Raw genomic sequence first — 24,922 nt, 5'->3', positions numbered from 1 at the left:
GTAGTAGTAGCAGGACTGGTCATAAAGTACAGGGGGGGGTGGGCTGGAAAAAAAGGGGGGGTGGGTCACTGTTTTCATGCATGTAAAAAGGGGTGGGCTAGCAAAAACCATGCATCATTAAAGGGGTGGGGCACATAATATTTTTGCACATGTTTTGCATCAAATGGTGCCTTTTGCCAGTAAAACTGTGAAATGTATTAACAGTAAAAGCACAAATTATAATTGTGTAGTTTCAGAAAATATCCATCCCCCATCAAAGAGGGAATTTATAAAAGGACGCCCTACCGCCAGGAACTTCCAAGTTTCTTTCATACAATCTCTGTAATTTTGTTCTTTCTCTTACCACCATCCCCTCCAGAATCTTGAATTCCCTCCATGGGTGGGGTAAGGATATTTTCTGGAACTACACATTCTATCAAGAAAAGGGCAAGTTCACTCGCATCCATTAAAATGAACAACTATGATTCCATGTGGTTATTAATGATACATATTAGATGCACATTATCTTCTCAAAATCATTTCAGGTATTTCAACAAAAATAGATCTCATGCAATGATAAACTTCAAAAACAAGACTTTGTGCATGTGTGCTCCTTCCTCTATCATACTTGTCCTCTAATTTGTCTAGTTTTATGTATAGTCTTACCTTTATTTACTAGGGGTGGGTCATTTCATTTTTTACCTGAAAAATATGGGTGGGCCATGCATTATTCTGCAAAAATATGAGGGTGGGTCACACAAAACTAGCCTTCGTAAAAATGAATTTTTCCAGCCCACCCCCCCCGGTACTTTATGACCAGTCCCTTAGCTTAGTGAAAACTGGAAAACCGCACTGAGCAGAATTCACCGATTCTTGATTTTGCAGTGGTTGTGGCTTCGATTCCGAACACGGGCTATTTCCTTTCCAGTGGAACAGGAAAAAATATGCGTGGAGTTTGTGCGGGATCTCAGCGGCGCTCTCAATCGTCTAGGCACAAGGAGAAACTTTTCTGTGAACATTGCAATGAAACTGTGTCGAAAAGCCAGTTTTTCAGGAATAAGCAATTGTATTTCAACGAAGCTTTTAAAAATTGGGGCGATGGACCAGCCACGGCGGCCTATTCTATGCCAGATCCCTTTTGATCAGCGTATTCGTCTGAAGATGAAACTATGGCTGAACAAAATCCGGAACTGGTAAGCATGTCATGAACTTCTTGAAGTTGCTGAACACTTGTGCTTGATAATTATGATAAATTCACAGTAGGTGTGTTACGTACCTTTTGGAAAGTACAGGCCTACGTGTTTGCTAACTGATTGATAAATTTAAACTGGCAAAATCTAAAATCTTTAACAAACAAACAAGCAGGTCACTGGTCCAAGGTCACTTTCTGATCAAATCAAGTGCATTATGGGTAACCAGGGCATCTTAATGAGTGACTGTAAAAATAACCACTTAGTTGGTGCATACATGTTGACCGAATTATCCACTGTTGGCATGGGCTGTTTTAAAAATGGCACGGATAGAATCTCATGCGAGAATCTCAGTGATTCTCGCGAGACGAGATTCTCGTATTGAGAAACGCAACTCTTGTCTCGTGAGAAACAAGACGAGACTGGTAACTTACTTTTGAGCGGTACTGTAATGGAAGACAGCTTGTACTCAGGAAAGCACAACAACTATAACTTGTCAATGCTTACATGTTGCTTTTTACCAAAAATAGAATAATTAACAAAAGCTTTTCCAGCCAAAAATTTTCAAATAAACAATACTTATGCTTTTGGAAGTAGTTCTAACAATGAGCAATTTTATTGCGTGCATTCAAACACACACATAATTTACACAGACACTATTCAAAGCAATTGCTTGGGCTTAAAGTAATTGTGAGGCTTAATTACAGCAGTTAAAGAATTTTGCCTCAAATGATCAGATCACTTACACTACAGTAAAAAAAATGTATATCAAAATATTTTGAAACAAAACAGAAAGTTTTCATACTGTGGTGTTTTACCAGGTCTTGTAAAATCTGTTTGAAGTCCGAGGCTTGGTTTTGATTTCTAAGCAGAATTTAGATTCTTTCAAGTCTGAATGCAAAATGAATTTTTGTTTCCTAGAAGACCTCCATGTCCTCTATTTTGGCAGGGATATTTCTTTCCATTCTGAGTTCCACAGTATTATTTTAATTAAATGAAAACATATTTGTTAAAAATTGAGAACTGATCCACAAGGTGTTCCATTTTATAATAAAATCAGTCTTCTGAAACCAAGAGAGAACGAATATCTGTTCTTTTTCTGATCCCAAACACATTCCCAAATCTAGCCACTCTGCAGGCTTATGCGCATGGTGACATTGTGCTTTTGTACCGACTATTGTGAAAAACTGTGTCCAAAATTATTGAAACTGCTTTCAAAATTCATCTTATTTTGAAAACACTCATTGTTGTTTTGGGAATTTCCTTCTCATAAATAGTATTAAACCGTCCAGCAGATAATACCACTTTGAAAGCCATTGCCTGTAAAGAAATCACTCTTGGTTTGAGCATATTTCTTTGGTCAAAAACCATGCTGAAGCTCATGTTTGGTTTCTATCCTTCCTGTGGCTATCTCATTCGTATCATTCCCTGAGAGACATTAACAAGGTGGCATCCACTTGCTATTACAAATTAAAATTACCTCCTTTTACTAATCTTAACAAGAAGGCTGGGATTATATTACATTTTGACTAGATAAGAAATGGGGGAGCAGGGATGGCACAGTGGTGAGAGCACTTGCCTCCCACCAATGTGAACCGGGTTCGATTGCCGGACTCGACGTCATGTGGGTTAAGTTTGTTGTTGGTTCTCGTCTTTGCTCTGAGGGTTTTTCTCCGGGTTCTCTGGTTTTCCTCCCTCCACAAAATCCAACATTTCCAAATTCCAATTCAATCTGGAATCCAAGGGCCACAGGTTTGCCAGTTTTCAGACTGTTAAGTGTCACCCTCATTAAACAAAGTTGATTTATGTCAAGGTTTAATTTTGCACTCTTTTTTTGACTGGTTTATCTTCAGAGTCTTCCAGTGCTGAGCATTCTGAAAGCAGTTCTGGTGTGCCTGATCACGAAACAAACTCTCCAAATATGGAATCACAAAAATCTGTAGAGGTTAGTGTTATTATTACAAATGTTAATTAAATGCTTGTTGATCACCAACTGAAATAGGTAAAAAAAAAAAGTCTTCTTGAGAGCAGAGTTACATTGTACAAGAACTAGTTCCAAGGCTAAAGAAAGGAACGAAAGTAATAATTATTATTATAAAGTACATTATGTAACGACCTTGTATAATCTCTTCGGAATAATACATATATTATTTTAGATTTGTAGACTTTTGCTATGAAGCAGAGCTTGAGAAATTTTTATTCTTTTTGGAGGTGGGGCGGAAATTTAGTACATGTACTAAGTACTAAGGCCCTGTTCAGACTAGGTGACCATGCCAGGGCCCTGTGCCCAGCCACTTAATCCTTGGTGCCCAAGGAGCAGTCATATTCTTATTTGTCAATATAACAATCTCCATTTTGTTTACTGTCGGGAAGCACAGGGGAAAAGCATGGCAACTGACAGACCAGTACCCATGCTAATGACCTGTGTCATTGTACTACCTGTGCTTGATCATGGCACTGAGATTTTCACTTGGGCACCAAATAAAAGCTATGGTCTGTATGTTCAGACTATTGCCTGTTCCAAAGAATGTTACCTAAACACCTAGTCTGAATGCGGCGAAAGTCTCATGAGGAGCGCTGTGATTACTAGACTGGAAAAGAGAACATCGGAAACTCAACTTGAATAATCCTACAGAAAATGTTATTTTCCTGCTCAGATAAAGACATAAATGTTAAGAGAATTCCAAAACTCAGGGCAAATTATTATTAATAACATTTGTATATTTCATTCAAATCACTCAAACTTCATTGTCTTCTTTTGAGTGATTTTAACAAAAAAAAAAAATTAATTATTGCAGTACACCAATGCAATGTTATGTAATCGCATCAGAGGCCGAGTAGAATTAAGAGCATTAATTCTCCAGGAAAGTGAAGCAAAATTGGAAATGAAAATTTTTAACCCCCCTTCATTTTTTGTGTGGAGGTAGGTTACCTGGAGGGATAAGCAAAAACAGCCATATTTGGTTCAGCAGGTGTGTCGTTGCCATGGAAACCGCACTTGATCACGTCGGCCTGAGGTCAATGTTTTGACCGAAAAATTCACTCTCAAATAGTAAAAATAAAGGAGTCTGGTTCTCGAGTACATGTGAACCAATTCAAATGAAATTCATACAGATGGTAGAACCACTCTCCCAGTTTATAAAATTTGCTGTTAGAGTATTTTGGGTTCTATAATCAAGAAGACTTTGGTCGTATTACTATGTTGCCTGTCAGCCATTTTGACAAGAAGGAAAAACAAGCACAACCATATTCGTTATTTCTCCGAAAGTACTCTTTCCACCTAAAAACCAAATTAGCAGCAGGGCTTACATAGATATTGAAGTTTATAAATATTATAAAATCTATTTGGGGAAAATTATATTCTGGCCATGGGTGTTGAAGACATCCGAGGCAAGTTGCAAAAAATTGCAAAATTGGAAATGTTGAGGTCTCCAGTATTTGGTTCAAACAGGCTTTAGATAGAGAATATCAGCTTCAGAGGTTTTTTCATTCATCTTATCTGTTATCTACATTTGATTGATTAGGTTTTGGCCAATGAATTTGATGAAATATAAATTAAAACAAAGCCTACCTTGCAACTTGTGGGAATTTCTTCAGGATGCTTTTGTCATATAGGATGGGTCTCTCCTCAGTTCGCTCGCTCCATTTTCTTGACCAAATCTTGCAGAGACTCTAGCGGAAAGGACAAATCTAACTGCCTAGCCTTAGATGATGATGCATTAACCCGAATAAAGAACAGTCGAACAGGACAAACACAGTCGTGTGTCGAGTATCGAAATAATTCATCAATACAATCCATCCAGGAAGTTAAATAGATGCATCAAGATCACAGCTGAGCAAATGCATGTTTGCGACGATTCTGAATAACGTCTTTGGCTAAATCGAGCCGTACATTCCGTGGTGCATGGTTGAGAAGCGAAGAAATCGTTGTTTACGACCTGTTTACGACCAAACGTATGTAGACCGGAAATGCGAGTAGCAAAACTGCAGACCGGATGTAGTTTTAAATGCGATATACGCGCTTTTTGTTTGTTTGTTTTTGTAGCTTTGGCTAATTGTCGCAATGGCATTATCTCTTCTTTAGATATTTTTGGTACAATATATCATTGATAGGGGGATAAAAGGACGACTTTTGATCCGCTTTTATGACTGTTTTACAGTGGTGAATAAACAGGACAAAACAAAAGCGCTTCACTAATCGTTTTACGCAACCACATAAGCCGCCCATGTTTCCTGGGTTTGTTTGTTTGTTTGTTTGTTTGTTTTTAATTCATTGCTTATTGGATGTTAAGGATGGCCTGCATGTAAGATACGTCGCTGATCTGGGGCATTAGCGTACACATTAGAAGTTACAAAGTTGGAATTTTTGACCCACCTCTGCTCCAGAAATAAATAAGTCCTCTTCAAGCCGATAAATTTTCACATTCAGTACCTTATACCTGCCCAAATTTTGGCATTCTTTCTGTTTGTTTATTTATTTATTTATTTTTTGCTGTTGTTTTTTTTTGGTGGGGGGAGGGGTGACCGGACGTAAATTTGTGCCGTCGATCAAAACACTGTAAGGGAAATTTGCATATCGTCGGGCGATATCCTGGTCGGGACAAAGGAAAGTTGGTCTCTTTCAAATCCCAAAAGGGACGTTTCGGTTTGTGAGTGCAGTGGAAACAATATAAAACTCAGTCAATGTCAAAGGGATATTTCCAGGCACGTGCAAGCCTACGGACTTAGTATAAACCGTGATGAAATCAGCGACGAAATGGATCTTATTCTTTGCCGTGGAGGTAAATAATTATCAGATTTCACGCGCGAATTTTTCATTCTCTTGTCACGAATAGTTTATCATTAATGAATTTGTAATTGCATTATTTTCACAGTCTAAAGAGCAACCTTTTTTTTTAGGGGGGGGGGGGGGTGCGGCTATTATGATCATGCGTTCAATTTTCACCCAAGCTTCAGTTCAGCTTCATTTCCTTTGTTTTTGTTTTCATTCGGTTATTCTGTTTTCTTTTTGTTTTGTTTTGTTTTTGTTTTTTTTTATTTTGGCTTTCTTCACCATTGCCATTGTGAAACAACCCCATTACAAGAGGATATCATTACACGTACATCCGGTGTTACATCCCATTACATTGTGTTACATCCGGTCAGCAGTCGTGCTTCTCGGACTTCTGGCCTATGCGTTCAGTTTATTTACCATTCTTGGCCTGTCGACTATCGGAATATCTGACTCGATTTTAGCCAAAGACGTTACTTTGGAATTGTTCAAAGGTATGCATTTGCTTTGTACATCGATCTCAACACATTTACTGTACTTCCTGGCTGAATAATATTGATGAAGTTAGGTGCTCGACGGCAGAAATCGCAAGCATTACGACCATGTTTTGGACTTTGTCAACTATTCTTTGTCAAGTGTATGCGCGCTACTTGTATCATCATCCCTGGTCTGAAACACAGCAAACTGGATATTCGAGGGGAGTACATGTAACTGTGAGTCTGCGCTAGATTTGATCAAAAAGACGGAACGTGCGAAGGAGAGATACTGGAGAGAACCACGCGACGAAAGCATCCTGAAGAAATTCCCAAAACCCTCAAGGTAGGTTTTGTATCAATTTATATTTCATCAAACTTGTTGGCCAAAACCTTATTTACTAAATGTAGGTAGCAGGCAAGATGATAAAAGATACTTTTGAAGCTGATTTTCTCTCTCTAAAGCCTGTTTGAGCTAAATACTAGAGCTCTCAAAATTACCAATTTTGCAATTTTTTGCTATTTGTCCCAGGTGTCTTCAGCACCCATGGCCAGAGTATAGTTTTCCCCAAATTGATTTTATGATATTCAGAAACGTCAATATCTATGTAATCTCTGTTGCTAATTTGGTTTATGTGGAAAGAATACTTTCGGAGAAATAACGATGATCGTTGTGCTTGTTTTTCCTGCTTGTCTAAATGGCTGACAGGGAACATAGTAGGACGAGCATTTTCCTCTTGTTTATAAAACCCAAATTATTGTAACAGGAAATTTTATAAACTGAGAGAGTGGTTCTACCATCTGTATGAATTTCATTTGAATTGGTTCACATGCAACCGAGAACCAGACTCGTTTACTTTTACTTTTTGAGAGTGGAACTTTTGCTCAAAACATGGTCCAAAGGCCAACGTCATATAGTGCAGTTACCATGGCAACAATACATCTGCCGATCCAAATATGGTTGTTTTTGTTTATCCCCCAAGGTAACCTACCTACACACAAAATTTGAAGAGGGGTTAAAATTTATCATTTCCAACTTTGCTTCACTTTCCTGGAGAATTGCTCTTAAGGATTCATTTTCATATGTATTTTCAAAGTTTTTGCAAATTGCCTAGTTGTGCAGCAAATAATTTTTTGCTGTTTCTTGTAAGAAATGAAAGTTCACTTTGAGGAATTTCCTTTGTTGCTGTAGCACTTAATTTCCAAGTATTTTTTTGGCACAATCTGGCTTAAAAAGTCAAACCCCAAAGAACCTGAAAGAAGTCATTGTTGCCGTAGCACAAAATGAAGAAACCAACTAAATGTAGAAATTGGGTGCTTAGATAATCAGTGGCAAGAAAATGCCCTCTGTTTCGGCCAATTCGCATTTAGTAACTTTGCCCCCTATGTAATAAAGACAGTTATCCTTTTTTCTACAGGATGAGAAAGATGCTCAAAATGTGGATGAGGAAGAAAATGCAGAAGATGAAGAGCCTGAATTTTGGGATGATTTTCCTGAGGCAATTCTTGATGACTTAGGCAAAGAACAGCCTCTCCCAGAACCACGTGACAAGTCTACAGTCTCCAAGAAAATGACATCCCTGCTCCATTGACCAGTTCGTTCTTTTTATCCTTCTCTGGCAAGCAAATTGCAAAATTAGCAACAATGGGCTTGAATGGCTTCTTCGTTTCCTTTTTCAGTTCTTGCATCTGGTTGGCACAACATGTCATTGTGAATATCTTGTTAAATTCTGCACTATGTTCCCAACTTCCCTTTACGTACTACAACAACTAGATAACTTGACCGTGATGATTTTGTTAAATACATGGTGTGTCCCAACTGCTCATCCCTGTATGACCCTGGTGACTGCACTCAACAAATTGGAGGAAGGATTGTTGCAAAGTGCTGTACGCACAAAGCTTTTAAGAAGGGTAAGGGAGCAAGGGAATGTGGAGTGAGGCTGGCAAAAAGAGTTGTGCTGTCAAACGGAAAGGAATGTTTTTATCCTTTTAAAGTGTACTGTTTTAACAGCGTGATAAACCAGCTTGAGACCTTCATTGCTGAAAAGGCCCAACTTTGCCGACAAGTGTGAGCATTGGAGACAGCGAGAAGTTACAAATGGGCTTATCAGTGATATTTATGATGGCCAAGTATGGAAGGATTTTGTAACGTTCAAAGGACAAGACTTCTTAAAATCACCAAGAAGTTTAGCATTTGGCTTAAATGTGGACTGGTTTCAGCCTTTTTCAAGATGGAGTGATGTTTCAGTGGGAGTAATTTACTTAGTCCTACTTAACTTACCAAGGGAAGAGCGCTTTAAGTGGGAGTCAATGTAATTCTTGTAGGTGTCATACCAGATATGGAAACTATGCCCAAGAGTATAAACCCATTTTTAAAGCCTTAAGTAGATGAGATGCAAGTCCTTTGGAAAGGGATACGGCTCCATTCATGTCTGAGTCACATTCCTCTTGTATTCCGTGGTGCAATTCTTTTGGCAGCATCTGACATATTACCAGCTGGTAGGAAACTTTGTGGTTTTAGAGGCCATTTAGCTGAAAGGGCTTGCTCCAAATGTTTTAAAAGCTTCCCCGGGTCTGTCAAGACTGGAAGGGATTTCTCTGGATTTGACAGAGAACACTGGCGAAGACGATGTAATGACTTACATGTACACCAAAGATATGCACACATGGTGAGGAGGCAGTAAACAAGACAACGCATGAGAAACTTGCAACACGATATGGTTGTTATTTTAGTGTGCTCCTTGAACTAGAATATTTTGATGCAGTTCGTTTTACTGTGATTGACCCAATGCACAATCTTTTTCTTGGAACTGCTAAGAGAATGTTTCAGCTTTGGGTAGAGAAAGACCTTCTTATAAAAGGCAAGCTTAAACTTATTAAAGAGAGGATTAACAAGCTGGATGTATAGTGTAGGAACTGGTTTTGGAAGATTACCACATAAGATTGCCTCTAACCATAGGAAATACAAAGCTTCACATTGGAAAAACTGCACAATCATCTACTCAACTAATGGTCTGCTACCAAATGAGCATTTGAACTGTTGGCATTCCTTCGTAAGGGCATGTCGCCTTCTCACTGTTCCAGTTCTTTCACAAAATGATCTAAACAAAGCTGACTTGCTTTTGCTTAAGTTTTACCGTCAGTTTGAGGAACTATATGGAAAGAATGATGTTGGTATAAATATGCATCTCCTGATTGCCACTTGAAGGAGTGTTTTGAAGACTATGGCCCTGTCTACAGCTTTTGGTGCTTTGCCTTCGAACGCTACAATGGCATCCTTGGTAGTACTGCCACTAACAACAGGTCAATCGAAATCCAACTCATGAGGGAGTTTCTTTCAGAGCAATTTGTTTTGAATGCTGCCTTACCTGAGGAACACAGTGAAACTTTCACTCCCTTCTTCAATAAGTACCAAACATCACAGATGCCTGTAAGCATACCCATTGGATCATCAGTGTTGTTTCATATGTCAGCTCATGGACAACTGGGCACCATTGACTGGTCAGACATAAGCTGCCTTAAGCTGCCAAGTTCATATCAATTGATCCCTTTGGATTCTGATGATCACCAGCTCCTAGCAGAAACCTACCAAGCTATGTACCCTGAGAAGCACATAGAACAGGGCATGGTCAGTGAAATGTGTAGAAAATATAGTTCTGTCATATTAGCTGGAGAGAAGATTGGTTCTATGTTGGAATGCAGGTCCCTTCGACCACCAAGGGTGATGGCTTCATGGGCAGATCGTGATGGTCAAATTAAACCTACAGCAGCGATAAGACCTGGCTTTGTAAAATTTTTCGTAGTGAGCACCATCCAATTCGAAGGGGATATCTACCGGAAGCATGTTTTTGCATGTGTCAACTGGTACAAAGAGGATTTGCAGAGAGAACTTTATCGTCGCCCTGTGGAGATCTGGGAATTGAGAACTTTCAATCAACCTGGACCTGCAAACTTTATGCCTGTGCAAAGATACCATTGTAAGTCTGCTGCTGCATATGAGAAAATTAATGGAGTTAAGAAGCAGATAGTGTGTCCAATCCAGCGCACTTTCTGCTACATGTAATTCTATATGTACCATGAAGCATTATCAAGAGGAAGATTCTTAAATGTAGGTAAATTATGATGTTGTTACTAGGAAACATTGCTTAAGATCATATCTTGGAAATTCAGATTAGCTGTTTGGTCATGTTTGTTGCATCAGAAAGATTCGAAAGTTTTCTATTCACAATCATATTTGGTCTAGCTAGGCCATTTGGCTAGATAAAAAAAAAACTTTTGCATGGACACACTTCGCCTTGAAAAGGAGTTCACAGTTGTCAATATGCACAACATGGCGTGTTCAATTATTAGAATTTCCATGATGTGAATAAGCACAATGTATTTCACATTTTCTATTTTGTAGCATTTTTGTCTTTATTAACAGTAATTACTGAGGTCAAAGGCTGGATTCTCTCTGATTTGGAGAAAAAGGTGGGTAATCTACCTCCCTTCCTTTGAGTTTAGCCAGTTGAGGGCTAAATGTAGCCTAGTTCCTAGGTCTCTTTCTGTCTTTCATCTTGGTCTATCCATTTCGGTTACATCGCAGAAAGGAAATAATTTGCAAGGACGTGGGAGAAAGCCACACACCTGTCCGACTAGACATTGTAAAATGCCTTAGCCGGCCATGACCAATGGCAATTTTTGAAAGTTAGATTTGTTTGCTCTAGGACGTCTTGCCTAGGTACATGTACTTTAGAAAATGCTACAAAATAGTGAAGTATGACATAATACTATTAGCTACAGCAGTTCTGTAGGTAAGAGTCTTCCCCATGAGACACTTGTTAAGCTGGACCTATTTAAAAAGAATGGAGTAGACAATATAGGTCTTCTTTGAATGCATCAAAGTGGGCTGATACCAGTTTTTCAAATTGATATCATACCACGATAAGAGTAGCAGTTGTTTACCCATTTTGAGTCACCGTAACTCAGGTCTAAGTCTCAAGCTCAGGTTAACGTTATTACTCCTTAAGTACTCTTTAAATAAAACAATACAATTTAGCTTCTGTTAAAGAACAAAAGGTTTATTATTTATCTAAAAAAACGATGGCATGCTTTATACAATTCTTTCTGTAATACTACAGATTGTTAATTGAAAAATGTGACACTCTTGTATGGAGTTACACAACTTAGCTCAATATATATGTAATTAGGATCTTATTATTGTGTTTATTTTAAAGACTAGGAAAAATTGTTTTACTTTGGGGGGTGTGCCCTCAAAGGAAGGATTTTTAGGGTTAGAAATTACAATAGTGCCAAGGACTTTTTGGGATCAGTTTTAAACTTGCTATTTTTCTTGTTATACGTAGGTGTTTTTTTGTCCTGGCTTGGTTAGACCTATGGATATTTTTGTGTATTCAACTACCTCTTCATTCGCACGTCCATGCCTTTTTTAACCTGAGTTTCAGGCCCTCCTAAGGGGAAAGAGTGGCGGGGGGGGGGGGGGGGGGAGGAGGGGGTTGGTGCCTCTTGAGACGCCAGTACGTCTCAGTATATTATGTCTAATTGCAAAACTATTACTGTAGACTAGGGTGTAGGTTGTTGACTTGACCAGATTTAGGACTGTAAAATTTTACCCTACAAGTTAGATGTTTTAAAATAAAAGGTTTTTATTGGATTGTAAATACGCGGCCTTTAGAATCACATTGTCTCCCTGTGAGTATTAGAAGTTCTACACTGCAGAGTTTATCGTTTTTCTCATTTTTGTATAAAATCCCATTACTTCTTTTTGAATCGCTGACGTTAGCGCTTCCTCACATTTCTGAATGTGAGGAATGTCATGACGGGACCGGCTTCAGTTTTGGAAACAGTTCGCAGCGTCTAAAATCAATCTCCTATTGATATTTGTTGGATTCATTTTCCATCCATTTTCTGCCTTTTTGAGAATATTTGCACATTGTTTCGAGCTCTGATTTAAAAATCATGACCAGCTTTATTTCGTTAATTTTTAATGTAACTTAATGCTGAAAACACGCGGCCAAACTCCTCACTGTCTTTGTAACCATTTCAGCGTACCACATCACCGTGCTATCGTGTGTTTTCGTCATCCTAACCCTGTGAAGCTCGGGCGAAGAATTTTGGTTATATTTGTGACCGTTCATAAGATCGTCCCATACTTTGTTCATCCGAGTATTACTCTTGCTCCAAAGGCCCGTTGACTTTAAAACCAAAAAGATCAAATAACTCCATTCGGTGCCCGAATATCAAATGTGAATTCTGTTGCGGCGATACAAAAAGTTTCAAATATTCAAATTCAATATAAAGAGTACTCTTGGCAAAGGGACAATGGGACGGGCAAGCAGTAGAAACTCCTGATTGTGTTTAAGAATGCAGCCAATCAAGAGTCTTTATCTGATCTTTAAGTCCCTTTGTTAACGACTTCAACCTCATCTTTACTTTACGTTACTTCATAAACATTGAACTTTAAGAGGCTACGTAAAGACGCGTAAAGTTTATGTACAGCTTTGCGCAAATTTACGGTCCCTTCAAAAATTTGTAAATTTGCTATTTCGTCATTGTTCTGTTTTGTCCAAAAGTTAACGCTTAGTCTTCTAAAAAGCGCTAAAATTTCCAAACACTGTTAAATACAAGCACTAAATCCAAAAACGCGCGGTAAAATAATGTCTCGTTTCAAAGAAGAATTAGTGACGTAGCGCAGTTCTAGGTATATCACAGTTACATCGAGTAACTGCAAAGGCTTTACCGATAAAGACGACTTCGCCAAAAATTTCTCAGTCTGCAATTCTCCTTCGATTTGGAAGGCTATCTAGTAACTGGACTAGTATTTGTCTGCATTTGTATTGAAGAAATTAAAATCGAAAAATACGGCACATTAAGTAGGACGTCGTAAAGGCGGCACTTTACTTTACCTCAACGACTCCTTAACAGAGCTTTACGGACTTACGCTTTACGCAACTTTACGAGAATGCGTAAAGTTGCGTAAAGTTCGGTTTACAGCTTTACGTAACTTTACGGCGTGTACTTAAGTGTAGTAAATCTGCCTTTTCGTGCTGTTTTTATTTGTATAGTACTGTTTTTTTTTTTAGAATAATTGTTGCTTATTATTTCAAGAAAATGTGTGGCTACCCCCAATTTTCGTTTTGGATTTCAACAGATCTTGCTAAGATCTGCTTTCCCAGCATAGTAATAAACAAAACAAAAATACTTCTTTATTAGTAGGCACCATCCTTAAGTAAATTAAAAAGAAGTTGTTCTAAAAAAATTACCAAATGTTGAATGCAATTTCTATTATGACATAAAATACAATTTTAAGGAATTTTCATATTTTCAGTGACACTCTTTTTATGTCTCAAAGATAATCCTAGCAGGTATTAGTCTGAAATGTCAGCCTTCTCCTCCCCCTAGGGGCAGGAGACGGCTGACATTTCAGACTAAGCAGGTATTAGGTATGAAGGGATGACAGTGCACATGTAAATTATTTGTGTTGCCCTCTTCCACTTTCAAGTAGGTAATTTCCCAAATACCGCCACCACCCCCCCCCCCCCAAAAAAAAACAATCAAAATCGATGTTGCAAAACAACTGCATATTAAACATTGTTAATAATTAATAATACTCATAGGGAAATAATTATTTTTAGACCTGTTCCTAGGTATGCTAAGTGCCATGTTTCCAAATGTACCTATGGTTACACAGACAGCCACAGACAGTCATCTGCATGTCATTGCAGTGAACTCAAATAGAAAGAACATACTTTACACTGCTGCTGGATACCGACATGATGAAATAGAGCCTCTCTTGCCGCCTTACATCGCAAAGCTAAAGGAGCTGAGAGAGAAGGTGTCCCTTACTGTACTTTATTCCAAGTTAGAAATTTGTGGGGAATGCTTCAGCCATTTGTGATCGTCACTTGGGTGTGAAGCACTTTGCACCAATAGGCTCGGGAAATTTAGCCATTCAATGGCGTAAAACTGAGAGCTCTTTCACTTTTTTCTCAGTCAACGAAAGCTCCTGCGAAGATAGACTCTTTTTCATTAAAGACTGCAATTCGTAAATTTTTTTATCTTCTGAAAACAAAGTTGACAGAGTTAAGCTCTTTTAAGGAAATTATCATCGAGCAAAACTTCCCTTCCCGATAAAAACTCTAAAGACTTTTGCCAACTCCACAACGTGTTTCCTTCACGGAACTAATGACAGAGTGGTTTCTAATTAAAACCGTTTGATTATAACAACTACACATGGTAAAACCCTGTGTCCCCAGAACCTCCTTACCCTCGTGCAAACGCCCCGCCGGCTAAGAGAGACAGGAGGCTCTGGGGACTAGAATGTAGAGAATACAAAAAAAGAAAAACAAAATAAAACAAAACAAAACAAAAAAACCAAAGAAACACTAAACAACATTAATACCAACTTGTAAATGAGACAAGTAATGTTTACAGTGTAATACTAAATCTTTCCAATAGTTTGTTCAGTAGTGAGTTAACACTGGCGTTTTCAAATATCAGTTCCTATCCTTCCCTGTTCAACAGCCTAACACGCAGGCTAATCCTAACGTCACAGGATTTCACCAGCTGTTAAATTTTACAACGAACACACGCCAGCTGGAGGGAAAGAGTTGCCACAAAGGACGTACATACTTTGTAAAGGATAGACTGTCACAGTTCAAAACGTCAATTTCTCAAAAGCTTCTTTATGTATAACACGTTCGAATTTTCAGGGAATTCTAAGATTTCAGATTCGGTTCATATGATAGCAGGTGTATCCCAGCGTAAATCGTACGCGTATTTTGACAGCCGATATATTTTAACTTTGATTGGTATTAGGGCGGTTTGTACGAAAGAGTCTGCTCGATTTGACAAGAAAGTTGGTGCTCTGCAACATATTTCCTGAATCAGGACTCGTTTGGCTCTAACTCGTGTGTCAAAATACAGAGAATATTCGTCTTCCGATATTGCCGGGCCGCGAAGTTCGCCGACAGGTAGCAGCGTGCAACCCAGTCCTTACGGACTGCATGAAATTGCAGCTTATCAGCAAAAGAATGTAAACAAACATCCTTTTGTTAACCTAAATGCTGTGATGGAACTCTCGTTTCCCCTTTGGTTACAAATTTATCATCAAAAGGCTGTTTGCGTGTACACTGCCGGAAGGCTCATAAATTCCGCCTCAAACCTAAGCAAAGATCTTTCAATTGCTTTCACAGCTCAATAAATTTCCACTTTTTTTTTTTCTAGATGACCACGTCTTTTGACTTGCGTAAAAACCAAAACAGAAAGACAAAACAAAAACACAAACAAAAAGAAAAAAGAGCAAGAGAGAATAAAAAAAAAACACTGAACAACAACAACACCGACGAAACAAATTGTAAATGAGACAAGAACTGTTTAAACCTAAATCTTTCAAATAGTTTAGTCAGTAGTGAGTTAACACTGACGTTTTCAATATCAATTGCTACTACATTTCAAACTAGTTTTTACTTTTTTATTTGAGAATTGATTCACACCTAGTTACTGAATTGAGGCTGCACGCAAGAATATACTTTAAAAAAAGATAAACACAATATTTCTCAGCAAGCAGCACTAGCCCCTGGAGTTTTGTTTTACAGACAAAGGAGTAGTTATACTTACAGCTCGTACAGCTCTTTATTGTTATCAAAAACTCCTTTGGGTAGTTCCTTCAGCTGGTTGTTACTCAAGTACCTACCAACAAGAAAATGAGGATTGTCCAAGTTCTTAGTAAGTTGACATTATATCCACACACTTTATTGGCTAAAACTTTTAAAAACAGGACCGCTTCAGTTGATGGGTGATTCGATAAAATAGTCGTTTCTTCCGACTGCTTCAAAATCCTTTTTACTTAAAACCAAAGAGGCAGTATGTATGCATAATTCATCAGACACTGGAATACTTATGAATAGCGGGACTAGTTTTGATGATTGTTTTTTCTCAGAAATGTTTGAAATATGTCAATAAACCAAGTCCCTTGGATGCGGGAAAAAACTTTCTACTTCAAGATATCACGAGCAAAGACCGCTACGTTTTAAGTCATCCGTTATAACTGCGAATATACCGTCATTCCAAGTTCCGCGTTACAGAAAAAAAGCCATTACATCGGACGACCAATAAGGACCCAAGAAGCTCACAGTTTCACTTTGGACGCTTACAATTGTGAACTGTAAATATAATTCAAGTAAAATTGTTGTAATAAAGGTGGACGTTACGCTGCGATACAGTGTTTCTTTTTTATCTTTGTCTTACCGATCCTAGCATCGGATCCCACGCTTCCCACGTGACTAATTTCCCTCCACCCTCCCCTGTTATAGAGCCTAACACGCAGGCTGCTCCCAACGTTACAGGATTTCATTAGTTGTTAAATCTTACCAAGAACTTATGCCAGCTGGATAGAGAGAGTAGCCACAAAGGCGTACATACTTTTTAAAGGCTAGTTCAATTTCTCAAAAACTACTGTATGTACAATGTTCGAATTTTGAGAAAATTATAATATTGTCAGGGTATTTCAACTTAAGGCCAGGTGTATCCCAGTGTAAATCGTACGTCTATCACAACATCCGATTTTTTTTTTTAATTTTATTGACATTGCAGTTTGTACGAAAGTGTCTGGCCGACTTAATAAGAAAACTGGTGCTCGTCAACATATTTCCAGAATCTGGACGCCATTGGCTGTAAATCGTCTGTCAAAAGACACAGGAGATTCGTTTTCCGATACACTCGTGCCGCCAAATCCGTCACAGGTAGTAGCTTGTAAACCGGCCCTAAAAAAGGCATTAAATTGCAAGTCAAGTCCATGCAACAACCGTGGACGATAATCCTGCTGGTATACGTTGGATCAATTGTAGATCTGATCGGCTTTAAAAAATACAAATGATAAAAGAAGCAGAGACCGATACAACGTAGAATTACGGTTTAAAGGTTACTATATTTCGGCTGGCCAAACCAGCCTTCTTCAGGTATAATGAAAATTTACATTGGGACACACGCTTATGTAGCTGACAAATATTTGCGCAATAGCGGAACTACGTAAAACTAAATTGATTGACAGTAAATATGAAGCAAATGAAATAATAGTAACAAAAAATAAAAAATAATAAAAGGAAAAAGCTAGTACATTTCTTCGCGAATATTAAGGCCATGTGGAGAGAGTGTTCTGCCTTTTGAGATTAAAAAGGCTTCCCTGGCCTTACGGATTGAGTCTCGGTTAGAGTAGACTTTTTCTATGGGGATTAATTGCATGTCGTTAGCGGTGTGGTTAGGAGCGGTGAGGAATAGTCTACTCTAACCGAGACTCAATCCGTAAGGCCAACAGCGCGAACGCTAACAAAGACGACACTCCTTTCCATAACAAAAGTACTTGGAATCCCCCCACAGACAGAGAACGAGCTCTTGACACTTTTTTAGAAGCTGTTAAACTTGACATAACTACTGGTACACCTAACAAAATCCGTGACAACCTTACTGCTACAGAGAGACAGGCCATTAGCCAACTTAAACAACGACAAGACATAATTATAAAACCCGCTGACAAAGGTTCCGGTACTGTTGTTATGGACAAAACTTGGTACATCGACGAATGTAACAGACAACTTAATGACTCAAAATTTTACAAACGCTTGAACGAACTGCTGACATACAAAAACGTGTAACTTTTTATGTTAACAGGATGTATCATGACAGACTTATCAACGAGAAAACTAGAAAATACCTCATACAAACTGACGTAAAACCAGGACGCTTTTACATACTACCCAAAATACACAAACCCGGAAACCCAGGACGCCCCATTGTTTCATCTAATAGCCATCCCACCGAACGCATATCTCAATTTGTCGACTATCACCTTCAACCTTTAGTTCACAAATTACCATCCTTTGTTAAAGACACTAATGACTTCCTTAACAAACTTCTTACCATCGGTAAGCTACCCTCTAATTCATTGTTAGTCACACTTGATGTCTCGTCTCTATACACTAATATCCCACATAACGAAGGTATTAATGCTTGTGACCATTTCCTACGTACTCGCCTTCATAGTAACATTCCCACTGGCACACTCTGTGACCTCATTCGCATGATTCTTACCATGAATAATTTTTCTTTTAACGATAACCACTACCTTCAGATCCACGGCACAGCCATGGGTACTAAAATGGCCCCCTCTTTTGCCAACCTTTTTCTTGGCCATTTCGAAGCGAATGCTTTGAAAAATGCCCCATTTCACCCTCACATGTGGTTTCGTTATATTGATGATATTTTTATGATCTGGACTGAAGGTCTGGATAACTTAAAAATCTTCATCGATTATCTTAACAACATTCACCCTACCATTAAATTCACTAGCTCGCAGTCTTCTACTAACGTATCTTTCCTTGATGTTAATGTTTCTTTAACGAACGACGGTAACATCAGCACTGACCTGTACACTAAACCTACAGACAAACACCAACATCTACTGTATTCATCTTGCCATCCCCTGCATACAAAAAATGCTATTCCTTTCAGTCTAGCACTCCGCTTACGACGTATTTGTTCTACTGACGAAACGTTTAATATACGCACTGCACAACTTACTACATACCTACTCAAACGAGGCTACAAACGTAACTTTGTCACTAAACAAATACAACGTGCCGCCAATCGCTTTACAAACTAAAGACATGAACAAACCTACGCGTGTACCTTTTATTACTACTTTTAACCCATCGCTTCCTCACATCTCCAACATCATAAAAAAACATTATCATTTACTGCACTCGTCTGACCGCTGCAAAAAGGTTTTTCCAAATTTGCCTGTTGTGGCTTTCAGACGATCTCCTAACCTACGTGACTTACTGGTTTCGGCTAAACTTTCTTCTAACTCGACTAATCCCCACCCACAACTCTCTTCCGGCTCCTATCGTTGCGGTAAAAATTGCGCCACTTGCCCATACATTTCCGATGGTCTCACTAACTACACCTTCTTTTCCATTGGTGAAACGCGCCCTATCAAATCTAACCTGACCTGTGAAACTAAAAATCTAATCTACATGATCCAATGTAACCGCTGTAATTTACAATACATAGGAGAGACTAAACGACGCTTAAAAGACCGCTTTAATGAACACCGCCGCACCATAGATAACCCTAACACTAAATCTAAACCCACCACAGCCGCAGAACACTTCCTCACCGCTCCTAACCACACCGCTAACGACATGCAATTAATCCCCATAGAAAAAGTCTACTCTAACCGAGACTCAATCCATAAGGCCAGGGAAGCCTTTTTAATCTCAAAAGGCAGAACACTCTCTCCACATGGCCTTAATATTCGCGAAGAAATGTACTAGCTTTTTCCTTTTATTATTTTTTATTTTTTGTTACTATTATTTCATTTGCTTCATATTTACTGTCAATCAATTTAGTTTTACGTAGTTCCGCTATTGCGCAAATATTTGTCAGCTACATAAGCGTGTGTCCCAATGTAAATTTTCATTATACCTGAAGAAGGCTGGTTTGGCCAGCCGAAATATAGTAACCTTTAAACCGTAATTCTACGTTGTATCGGTCTCTGCTTCTTTTATCATTAAATTGCAGCTTATCAGCCAACGACAAAAAAAAATAAGATTCTTTTATTGATATAAACGGTGTCATCGAACTCCCGTTTCCCCTTTTGTCAAAAAATTGTCATCCAAATACTGTTGACATGTCCACTGCGGGAAGGCTTATCCATTAAGCATGCATCACATATAACCAGAGGTCTTTCAATCGCTTTAGTAACTCCATAAATTTCCACTTTTTTGTTCTAAAGCATGCCCCCAAACACTTCACAACACGAACGGGGACACTTTTAAACGACCACGTCTTCTGACCCGTAAATTTTAGACTCCTTTTTTAGTTTTTATTAACAACTTAAGTAACAACTAACATGTTTCATGGCTCATCATCTGCCCTTGCGTTTCTCTTGGACCCTCTTGGATTTCTCACCCAGGTCGATAGTGACCACAAGCGCAATGACCGCGAGAAATCATTACGGAGTGTATTGATATTGCGTAACGCGACAATATGGAGGTCGCTTTCTTGGTCACTCTATGTTTCTGTCTTTCTTATACCAGTCACCCGTGACTTGTGATCTGCGACCTTGTCGACCGCAAGCTGAGACCCCTAACCGTTGCCCTGCTACTTTTATTTGACGGTTATGCTCTTTAGCGAAAACAATAACATTGCATGTTTAGCAAGTCTTCTCTTAGCATGATAATTTCTTCTGGTATTATTTAAATTAAGATAGCGAGCCGAAAGCTAACGAAACTGAGCCTAAAACTGAGCCAAGAAAGAAAAGAAGTAGCATTGTTATCTTAGACGACGAGGAGTTTGAAGAGTTTCAGAAAAAAAGCACGTCGCGAATTCGAAGAAAACTGTCAAAGGAACTGAGTGCTGCTCGTCGCCTTCAAGCTTGGTGCAATGATCGATATGGCCAGAAGCTGCAGTTGACATTAGCATCAACAAAGCCAACGCTGCCGACCTGCTGAAACACTTCTTTCTCGAAATACGAGATGCAAAAAACGATAGGCTCGGCGAATAATACGAGCCGTCAACCCTGAGCACTTACCAAAATGGTTTAAGAAGATTTTTCCTCGAAAGAAAGGACGACGAGTCTTTCAACATCTGTGAGGATGAAAATCTAAGGAAGAAGCTTGCGTGAAAAGAAAGCAACTAAAGCAAAGGAAAAGGAAAAGGAAAGGAAAAGGAAACCGTCCTAACAGGGCTGATCCGTTAGATGAAAGTCATAAAGAGAAGCTGTGGACGAGTGGTGCTATTGGTTTGATAATTCCGCGACAGTTATGACATCTTATATGGTGGAACAACACCAGATTGTTAAGCATGAGAGGCCGGCAAGAACACTTCAACTGTAAGGTTCAGGACTTCACAGACCGAGGAAACTTCTGTGATTACACAGAGCGTTCCACAAAAACGAGAACCGGGAAAAATGACAACCCAAAAGCAAGACGGAAGTACAACAACAAAATATTGCAAGGAAAGGGTGGCGAGAGAGATCCGTACCTTGCGTTAAAGAAGTATTTAAGCCATAGACCAGAGGGTATCGGCGAATTTTATTTGCAGCCCATCGATAACCCCAGAGAGGACATCTAGTATAAGAAGCTTCCACTGAAGAGAGACGGACTGGCCAACATCATCAAAAGAATGGTCGAGAAGGCAGAAATCCAAAAGGAGGGGAACTTTACCAACTCGTCGGGTCGAAAAACAGCTATTCAAAGTCTTTGAGGTCATTTCGATCCCCATGCAATCTCTGAGCTCACTGGGCACGCCAAACCTACCCCCATCCACTCCTACAGTCAAAACGCCGTACAAACCCAGAAGGAAATGTTTGATTGACTGGTAGAACCGGGAAGATGTTCTACAGCTGTTTACAACAGTACGGCCACAACTGTAAACGCGACGAGCACCGAACACCGACAGTTGTTCTCCAATCTTTTTAATTGTTCCACTTTGAACTCTTGCCAGATTAACATTAATTTCCCAAATGGCAAGTGACTTTTTATTTTATGACAATGAGTAACCCGTTGTTAAAGTGACATTGCCTCTGTTAATGGAAAAATGAATTTACAAGACTTAAGCTTAAGACCATCAGAATAATTTTAATTGGAAACGCGTGATTGTTTTGAAAGTTTGTTTTCAAGTTCTGTACAATTTATTTAATCAATAACTGCCATTTTAGATCTCTTAGAATTGCAGGTTTCTATTAAAATGAATTGAAAAGTATTGTATAATGAAGATACCATTTGTAATGAAGATTTCCAGTGAAGTGGTAAATTCGACGAAAATTGTTGAAATGAGAGCACTCAGAAGCCCGTTTTCAATCAGTAAACGAAAAGTTCAATCAACTCCGCATGAGAGTTAGGAAAGCCATTTGAATAAAGCGACGACAGTCACAGTCAGCTTTGACCAGTCACAGGCTAGTTTTTTGACAGAACATGTCGAATTTGATGCGTACGTGGGCAACCCAGCTCAGTGTCGCAATGTCAATTACTATTTTGGAACCAATCACAGCCCGCAAAAGTGACACGGCAATACCGCGTGATATTGACGTCTCTCGCGTAAGACACAACTATAGGGAAATCGCGATGCCATTAACATAATGCCATATTTTGCCATGTTCCTTTTTGCGGGTTTTGAAGCAAACATGATATCCGTGTTGTCAACAAACCATTCAAAACCCTTCAACAAGAATTCCCGTGTCCAAAGTTCAGACAACCCTCGGATCTCCAATGCAATGTTGTTTACAAAATTCTATGTAAAGACTCTCCTTGGAACTACATAGGAGAAACCGGAAGATGCTTCCAAACCCGCAAAAAGGAACATTGACGGAACTTGAAGAACTGTTCTAATGGTTCTAATGTTGCCAACCATGCGTGGAAAACCAATCATTGCATTGATTTCAAAAATTCTTTTGCCATAGACAAAGGCGATTACCGCGTTTATAAAACACTCGAATCCTGACACACAGCAAAAATTGTAGACGAGGATAATAATTCAAAACCGTTGCTCATTAATCCTCATTTCAATTTTTATCTTTTAGCTTTTTTCACACTTCTTTTTTTATTCTCAAGTTTTAGCACCCTTTTTGTATATATTTCCGTTTACGCGCCTCATTTTTCATTCCTTAAAATAAAGGCTATAGACTGATAGCCGAAGCTCATGTTTTTAATCTTTTTAACCACAGAACGCTTTTTCATGCAATATGTCTTATCCTGGTTACAGCTCTATTTTTAATCGTATCCGCAAAGACTCTTCTGTTAATATAAATGCTGTGATGAAACTCTCGTTTCCCCTTTTGTTACAAATATATAATTTATCATCCAAATACTGTTCGCGTGTACACTACGGGAAGGCTTATAAATTCCGTATCAAACCTAAGCAAAGATCTTTCAATTGCTCTCACGGCTCAATAAATTTCCATTGTTTTTTTTTTTTCTAGATGACTATGTCTTTTGACTTGTGTAAAAAGCAAAACAGAAAGACAAAACAAACGTTCAAGAACTCCTTTGGGCAGTTAGTTCAGCTGGTTGTTATTTAAGTACCTACCAACAAAAAAAATGCGGATTGTCCAAGTTCTTAGTAAGTTTACATGATATCCACACACTTTATTGGATAAAACTTTTAAAAATACGACCGCGTCAGTTTATGGAATGAGTGAATTGACAAAAGAGTCGTTACTTCCGACTACTTCCTTGTTACTTGAAAACAAAGAGACAGTAAGTATGCATACTTCATAAAAGTAGACACAGAAACACTTATAAATGGCGGGATTTCTTTTAATTCTGTGTTTTTGTCAGGAATATGTGAAATACGTGAGTATGTAAATATGTGGAATTTCAAGTCCCTTGGATGGGAAAAAAACTTTCCACTTCAACTATCACGCGCAAAGGCCGCTACATTTCTAGTCTTCCGTTATAAGCCCAAATATGCCGTCATTCAAATTCCCGCGTTACAGAATCAAAGGTTATTACATCGGACGACCAATTAGGACCCAACAAGTTTACAATTGCACTTTATACGCTTATAATTGTAAATTGTAAATATAATTCAAGTAAAAATGTTGCAATAGAGGTGGACGTTGCGCTACGATACCGTGTTTCTTTTTATCTTTGTCTTACCGATCCTAGCATCGGATCCCTCGCTTCCCACGTGACCGATTCCCCTCCACCCTCCCTTGTTCTAGAGTCTAACACGCTGGCTACTCCTAACGTTACAGGATTTCACCAGCTGTTAAAATTTTAAAAGAACTTGCGCCAGCTGGATGGAAAGAGTTGCCACAAGGGCGTACATACTTTGTAAATGCTAGACGCATTAAAAGGTCAATTTCTCAAAAAGTTTGAGAAATTTCTAAGATTTAAGGCCGGCTCACATGATACCAGATGTATCCCTGCGTATTTCGTACGTGTACGTTTTATTTTATTTTTTTCAATATTTATTGACATAGCGGTCCGTACGAAAGTGTCTCCCCGATTTAATAAGAAACTGGTGCTCTTCACCATATTTCCTGAATCCTGACGCCTTTGGCTGTAAATTGTTTGTCAAAATACACAGGAGATGCGTTTTCCAATACTGTCGAGCCACCAAATCCGCTGACAGGTAGTAGCTTGTAAACCGGTCCTTACGGAATACATTAAATTGCAGCTTATCAGCCAACGAATGCAAACAAAGATTATTGTATTGATATAAATGGCGTCATCCAACTCCCGTTTACCCTTTTGTGATAATTTTTTCATCCAAATACTGTTGAGATGACCACTGCAGGAAGGCGTATCCATTCCGTATGCATCAAATATAACCAAAGATCTTTAAGTAGCGTTCGTAACTCAATAAATTTCCTCATTTTTCCTTCTAAAGCATGACCCCCCTTCCCTTCCACGAATAAGTTTACAACACAAACGGCGATACTTTTATACGACCACATGTTCTGACCAGTAAATTTTAGACTCCTTTTCAGATTTTGATTGAGAATT

General features: G+C 38.7%; 1 protein-coding gene, 1 long non-coding RNA gene and 1 pseudogene across 2 annotated transcripts in view; 2 read left to right on the top strand and 1 right to left on the bottom strand.

Moving 5' to 3' along the window:
- Positions 1–277: 277 nt before the first annotated feature.
- Positions 278–8,448, top strand: LOC146454417 (uncharacterized). Its single transcript, XR_014859279.1, has 3 exons — positions 278–1,172; positions 3,025–3,114; positions 7,832–8,448. It is a non-coding gene; the product is annotated as an uncharacterized LOC146454417 (long non-coding RNA).
- Positions 8,151–10,790, top strand: LOC146454416 (uncharacterized; annotated as a pseudogene).
- A 5,054-nt stretch (positions 10,791–15,844) lies between these two features.
- LOC146454408 (uncharacterized) overlaps positions 15,845–24,922 on the bottom strand; it is a 204,412-nt gene continuing 195,334 nt past the window's right edge. Inside the window, exon 17 of the mRNA XM_085095547.1 lies at positions 15,845–16,103. Within this exon, the coding sequence (XP_084951673.1) occupies positions 16,028–16,103 (76 nt within the window). The 3' untranslated portion in view covers positions 15,845–16,027. The remainder of the gene's footprint in view (positions 16,104–24,922) is intronic.

The sequence above is a fragment of the Pavona decussata genome, unplaced genomic scaffold, assembly GCF_977016875.1.
Source record: "Pavona decussata unplaced genomic scaffold, jaPavDecu1.1 SCAFFOLD_302, whole genome shotgun sequence".
In the NCBI taxonomy this organism is placed as follows: Eukaryota; Metazoa; Cnidaria; class Anthozoa; order Scleractinia; family Agariciidae; genus Pavona; species Pavona decussata.
The sequence above is the reverse complement of the archived record's forward strand: the minus strand, read 5'-3'. Positions and strand labels throughout refer to the sequence as shown.